The 6,885-nt window shown below is 29.8% G+C and overlaps 2 protein-coding genes across 2 annotated transcripts in view; both read right to left on the reverse strand.

Annotated features, from left to right (window-relative positions):
* Positions 1-65: 65 nt before the first annotated feature.
* Positions 66-924, reverse strand: LOC105179129. Its single transcript, XM_011102727.2, has 3 exons — positions 713-924; positions 438-585; positions 66-324 (listed from the first exon to the last, which is right to left on the reverse strand). Exons 1-3 carry the CDS (start codon positions 907-909, stop codon positions 262-264), a joined length of 408 nt encoding a protein of 135 aa, XP_011101029.2. The 5' UTR covers positions 910-924; the 3' UTR covers positions 66-261.
* A 5,498-nt stretch (positions 925-6,422) lies between these two features.
* The window catches only part of LOC105179158 (probable inactive receptor kinase RLK902), a 2,606-nt gene continuing 2,143 nt past the window's right edge, over positions 6,423-6,885 (reverse strand). Inside the window, exon 3 of the mRNA XM_020691248.1 lies at positions 6,423-6,464. Coding sequence (XP_020546907.1) covers positions 6,423-6,464 — 42 coding nt within the window. The remainder of the gene's footprint in view (positions 6,465-6,885) is intronic.

The raw sequence follows: 6,885 nt of genomic DNA on the forward strand, positions 1-6,885 counted from the left end.
CACAAAGGCGACGGATTTAAAATAAGAACAATTAATTAACATTTCCAATACTATATCCCAAGAGATAAAACAAATAATATTTAACACCATTCATGCTCAAAATAATAAGCAATCGCTCATACAACAATTCCTCCATTTACCCAATCTTTTTGCCCAGCATTTTCTTTAGTTTTCCTTTTTTCAGAAATTAATTAATTGCGACGGATGATTCCAAGTTGCAATCCGTCGCTACTAAGTTTTCTCCCCCAGCAGCATCGATCATCAAGCAAGTTCTTGATTTTTCTCCACGATTCTCACTTCTTCTGCAGATCTAAGCACATTGGCCTAAACCAAACCAAAAACCCATCAAAATTGGCATCAAATGCGTGTATCTGTTGTGTGAGAGATGTAATTAAAGCTTTTCGTCAACGAATAAAAATACGTCCAGACAAACATACCTGATCATCAGTAATCTCGACAGCAAAACCGTCGACAATGACCAAAGAGAGAGTCTTCCTGTAAGTTCCCGCCTGCAGGTTCTTGGCCAAAACCTCCTCGTGTTTCCTACTCAAGTACAAATCCAGCTCGTGCGCCCCTCTCTTTGTTCTGATACACACACACACACACACACAGAAAAAAAAAAAAAAAAAAAAAAAGGAACAGGGAATCATTCACACACAGTACACACACTCATCCGTAAAAACACACACACTACAAAGAAATTAAGTCATACTTGTTAGATCGAAGGCGCTCGTATTCGGGATCATAGTTCATGAACACAAAATGTAGCTCAGGTCTTGTGCCATCCATCACAATTTCCTCTTTTTTCTTTTTTCCCCGGATATATTTAGGAAGTTGAAAACCTAGTAAGACAGGCTCAAATGTGTTTGCCGCTCTATGAGGAATGGAGGAGGCAACCCCAGCAAGCATAGGTGACTATTTATGCATATTACCAGCTGGCTCACCCATACATTATTACACTTTTTCCTTTTTCGATTTTATTTCAAAAAAGGGATACATTGAATATGTATAGACGTGCGTAAATTGAATGGAGTATTAGAGTGTATTTTTATTTTTATTTTTTCATATGTTAAGAATGAAAAATGATATATATTATATAGTTTTCTCTTTATATATTTTTAACTTTAATATTTAAATTAGGCCGGCACGTAATAATGATACTGAGTGTAGAATATGGATTTGTACGTATAAAGTAAGAAATTGGGCCTTATTTAGAATAGAAAATACTGTAGAATAAAATACATATACGGGATTGGATCATGCTTGAGGAAGTACCATGATTCTAACTCGAAGTTTCTTGCCTCCCTAGGGTTTCGTAAACTTAAATTAGAATATTACTAAACACGCTTATGGAAGAAAAAGTCAACACCCAATCAAAATTTAATAGGATTAATTAGTAAAATATATGTAATATCGTCGATATATAATAATATTTAGCACGCATATATTAAATAATTTTGATTTACTTTCCGTCGAACCAAAATTTCAACTAAATGTTTCAACTTCATATACAATTAGCAAGATTCAATTTTGAGAATCATATATATCCGAGAGTTTAAAGTTGAACTGATCGAAAAAAAATAAAACTTTTACAATTGTACTTATCAAAAAATTATATTATTAATTAGATACTTACTATGTATATATACGACATTTTCAATAAATGAAAAAATAAATGTGTGTGTCATTTGGGGTGGGTCAAAATATTATTTGTTTTGGTAAGGTTGATGGGGCCAAATTAAACGTATGTTTAAACCAAGCAAATGATCTGTAGCTGCATATATGCCTACACCATACCGGTCATTAGTCATACCGCCTTTTACAATAATCTATTGGTCGAGACATGTGTGTGGGCTTAATTATTTTTTATTATAAAAAGAAAGAAAAATTATATAAATAATATTTTTTTTAAATACATTAACACATTTGTGTCAAGTGTGGTTGACATGAAAAATATTTTTTTTAGAAAAATAAAGGTCATCCACAACTCGACCTCGTGGTTGCTATCCACGACCTCGAGTCGTGGATGTGGTCCATAACTCAAGTCTTGAATGCCAACCACGGCTCGATTTTTTTTAAAGTATATGTATATTACAATTAAAATTATTAATTATAAATTTAAACATTATAATTACAAGCAAATTGGTACAAATATTATAATAAAAATACAAATATTAAAATATTCGTCCATCCAATAATTGCGTCTATGATATTGACGTTGAGGTATTTTTATTTCCTCCCTCGTATTTTGCTCATTTTGTTTATCATTATCTTCACCACCACAATTGATATGCAACTGACTTGATGATGCTGCAGAACTAGACTTCACATTATCACGATATTCACTAAATGATGGAAATGGAATTGGTGAAATGCTATGTCTTGGTGCATATGATTGATTAATCTAATATCAAGATCAAGATCTATATGTGGAAAATAAGCTTCTGCATGGCTGTATATATAGGGTCGATCGAAACCAATCATCTTGTGGCGGGTGAAGTACGTAGTAATCTTGACACGTATGCACTATATAAGGACCAACTATATCCACCCCAATATTATCATGTTCAACTGAACCAATAGATTTTCAGCTAGAATTTCTCCTTTGCCTGTGGCCAGTATGTGGTGGGAGCATTATCAATTGACTTGCAATTTGTTGTGGCTGATGTGTTAGGGCTTTCTTGATAATTTATATTCCGTTTGCAAATCGGTCTACCAACTAGCGATACCCTTCAATATCTAACGGTGTAAATTGACAAATTATTTCAAGGGTATTTACTACTTCTCTCTAAAGAATGTAGAAAAATAATGAATCTTAATGTAAAAAAAAGTCTTTAAAATAAAATATGTGATATTATATAACATACCACAATTTGCAATATAAGTTCATCTCCAAGTTGGTATCCACTTTCTACACGCCTGTCGGTAGACAACGACACGAAATGACGTGTTATATTATTGTACCATTCACAATCCATGTATTGTATGTATAAGTTAGATCCACGACTCGAAATCGTGGATAACAACCACGACTCAGATTTATTTTTCTTAAAAAAGAATGTGTCAAGTTGTGGACAATATCCACAATTTGAGACAAATTCATTATAATATATAAAAAAAAAATATATTATTTTTTATAATAAATAAATAATTAAACCGATATGTGTGTATTGACGGCCGTTGGCGCCATAAGATGCTTCCCATTGATTAATATAAGTTATTTATAGATATATACTAATTAATATGCTAATATTAAATATTGTATATATACATGTAAACAAAATATTTTTTCTAGTTATAGAATAATGTGTTTTATGCAGTAAAATCAACTGATTGAATGTTCTATTTTACATTTTATTAAAAAGATTTACATGGCTTGTGATTTAATTAGTATCGTGTTTTATTTTTTTATGAGTTTTATATTTTTTTTCGTAAAAAAGCGACTCTTTAGAGAGATGAGGCTTGGGGGTATAAGTCGTTCAGACTTATCATTTGCTATTAATGTGGAAGTGTTGGCTACATCAATTTTTTTATTTCATTTAATATATTTGTGTACAATTTTATCTTTAAATAAAATAAAAATATATGACATGAACTTTTGACGCTGATACATTAAAATGGAATATACATAAATGGTATAAATCACGCAAATAAGCCACCATCACAGTCCTGCACATGAACCTGCAAACACATTGACCAAAGACCATAATTGACAATCCATCGTCTTACCTAATTCTTTTCAAATTAATGTATGCTAAATATATATATTTTTTAATAAATTTGAAATCTATGATCTATTATTAAAGTAGAAATATCCCATATATTAGTAAGGTTTGAACCCACGATCTTCAAGTAATGACGTCTCAACTTCGCCAATTGTGCCGTATACTTAATTATATATCCAAAGCAGTAATTACATGATTGCAACAATATTTCAATAAATTGAAACCCATCAGTTCAATCAATACATCAATAATTAAAAATAATAAAATAAATTACAATAAAATCATATAAAATGAGATAAATTTAAATACACATGAACCAAAGGGACTTGAACCCATAATCTCAAATTTGTTCATGGGACCTCAACCTTAACAACTAAGCTAAGACATCATGAATATATGTGGACCGAAAAAATGCAATTTACCCCCTGTGACATTAAAGATGAGCAAAAAATCATGTGAAAAGAAATAGCAAATTATCCTCTGTGTTTTTTAAAAATGAAGCAAATTATCCCACTATTTAAACCATTGATAAGGGGATAATTTGCTCCATTTTCCTAAATACAGTAGAGTAATTTGTTAATTATTTTTTACAGAATTTTTTTCCCTCATTTCATAATTAATTGCATCTAACCCTATATGGACCAATTGAGAAGACTGAAAATGTGAATTATCAATTATTTTAAGTATTGCAACATAAGTCCAACTCAGAAATAACTTAAAATTTTTATAATTTATAACTTTAACACTTATTGATGAACATTTAATAAAAATTGCGTAATTAAAAATCTATCGAAACGATCATCTAATGAACCGAGTGGAATATTGTAAAAAGAAATTGTACTCGTTTTTAATTATTCATACTAGCAATTGAGCACGCCCAATTTGGGTACTGCAAGATGTGAAAAAAGTTTATACTTCTGTAAAAGAAAAAATATTAATTAAAATCTCTATCTTTTTCAAATTTTAGTTGTTGACAATTTTGAATTAAAAGTCGAGTAAAAGTAAAAGTATTATATTAATATAATAATTATAGAACATTAAATTCCAATTATCAAATCGAGCATATATTGTTTAATCCTGTTTATAGAGTGATAGTATGTGGATGGTTACTCTCACTACAAAAATGAATTAACTTAAGTTTTAATCACACATTTAATTAATATTTGTTATAATTATTTGCTACAATTTTTCATTGTAACTCATTAATAACAGTTAATAATCGTTGCAATTGTTATTAATTAGTATTCGTCGAATTTGTAACTTAAAAAATGCATTTCATCTTAGTGTCTGCACGAAAGTTTTAATTTTCTTTTACTAGTTACAGATATATTTTAATGAAATAAGGAATAATTACACACCACTCCTCTAAAGTTAAGTGTATTTACACATAGACCCTTGTAACTTAAAAATCCACATATAGTACCTATAAGATTTGCTAGTGTTAACAAATAAATTCATTCGTTAGTAACAATTTATCGAATTTACTTATATTAACAAAAAAATGGATAAAGAAAAATCAAATTTACCCCTGATTGATTTATTGCATGTCAAATAGATTTTTTTACGATTAATTGTCTTTATACATCTTTCCATGTTAATGAATGTAATGAGTTGTATTTTCATCGTTATAAGAGTAGTTTAGTTAAAAAAAATTATTCGACTTGCAATAAGTCAGTAATAAGTCAATTGACGATAAACATATATTTTTATTCAATTTTTTTGTTAATATCAATAAATTCAATAAATTTTGATTAACGGGTAAACTAATATATTAAACGAAAATAAATATCAGAGGTATTAAATGTAATTTTATAAACAATAAAGAGTTTACATGTAATTAACCATACCTCAAACAAATAAATCGTCCCATAAAATAGCGGAAAAACCAGGTGGGAAGGATCTTCATGTCTTATTAATTTTCTTGAAATTAGATTAAATTCTAAAGAAAATAAAATGAAAATGATTATATAAATCCAATGACCAGGATTGATTTAGATTTGAGTGTTAGAATATGGACTGAAATTTAGCCTGTGAATAGATACAACATTCAGTACAAATTTCTAGTCTTGTCTCTTAGTTTACGTGTAAGGGGTACACGTGTCAACAAACTATGCCTCAACGGAGGGGGGTACACCGTACTTACAAAAATTGCACGTGCATACTGACACATGTCAGTCACTTATTGCTCGGTCCTAGCTGTCTGCTTGAACTGATTTTGTAAGCTATTATATCCTCCGCTCATCCACACGTGAGCTCTACATGAATTCGAATCTTCTGCAATTCTTTATTAATAAAATCTTTCGCGATATTATTGGTTCAGTAATTTGACCCAACAAATAACTAAAAAAATAAAAAATAAAAAATTAAATTTTTTAAATACTTTTTAATTCTCTAATATATCCCGAGATTTTTAGTCAAGCCTATTGGGCTTAATATTAGAGCCCAAAAGGTGAAGAAAAGAGTTAAATCTTATATTAGAGCCCAATTCCTTTCTTCGAGGCCCGTCATCTATACCTCAATAAAAGAAAACTTTGTCTTCGTATCAACTATTGGATATATAAATTTATCGTTTTAATTTATTTCATCCATTCAATAAAATTTGATCAAAATAATAATTTAATATTTTTAATAAAATTATTGAAATACCCCTCAAATTTGCACACCTCAAATTTTTGGTATATTTTATGTTTTGAAGTGTTAATCCCATAACTGATAACCAACGCCAAGACCCCGTGGATACTGAAAGGACCATGGGTCATTTATAAACATATTCACACAATCGAGCAAACAATCATATGACAAAAAGTGGTTGGTCATGATCAATTAAATCGACATGATTGATGAGTATATTAGTGAAGGCTAGAAATTAGAGAAGTGCTTGCCAATTCACTTTGCCTATGCAACATATATAAAATTGAACATAGTGTATGAATTTTTACATAAAATTTATTTAGCATCTCATATTACAATGTAAAACATAAATCTTATAGGCCCACAACCCTTACACCCCAATCCAATAGTCTTAGCACAAAAAATTTCTTACAACAACTAAAAATAAGTGTATCACTTGACATGCTCTCCTAGACAACAAAGGATTTGTTCTATCGTAGGTCTTGCATCAGGCAAACTATTTGTACAACTCAAGGCAATGTCCAAAATC

This window comes from Sesamum indicum, unplaced genomic scaffold (assembly GCF_000512975.1).
Source record: "Sesamum indicum cultivar Zhongzhi No. 13 unplaced genomic scaffold, S_indicum_v1.0 scaffold00124, whole genome shotgun sequence".
Taxonomy (NCBI): domain Eukaryota; kingdom Viridiplantae; phylum Streptophyta; class Magnoliopsida; order Lamiales; family Pedaliaceae; genus Sesamum; species Sesamum indicum.

Excerpts from the sequence above, each read along its gene's own strand:
- LOC105179129 (XM_011102727.2), bottom strand. The coding sequence starts at position 909 with ATGCTTGCTGGGGTTGCCTCCTCCATTCCTCATAGAGCGGCAAACACA. Across the intron at positions 586-712 it reads GAGCGCCTTCGATCTAACAA|AACAAAGAGAGGGGCGCACG; the intron begins GTATGACTTAAT and ends TGTGTGTATCAG. Across the intron at positions 325-437 it reads TCGAGATTACTGATGATCAG|GCCAATGTGCTTAGATCTGC; the intron begins GTATGTTTGTCT and ends GGTTTGGTTTAG.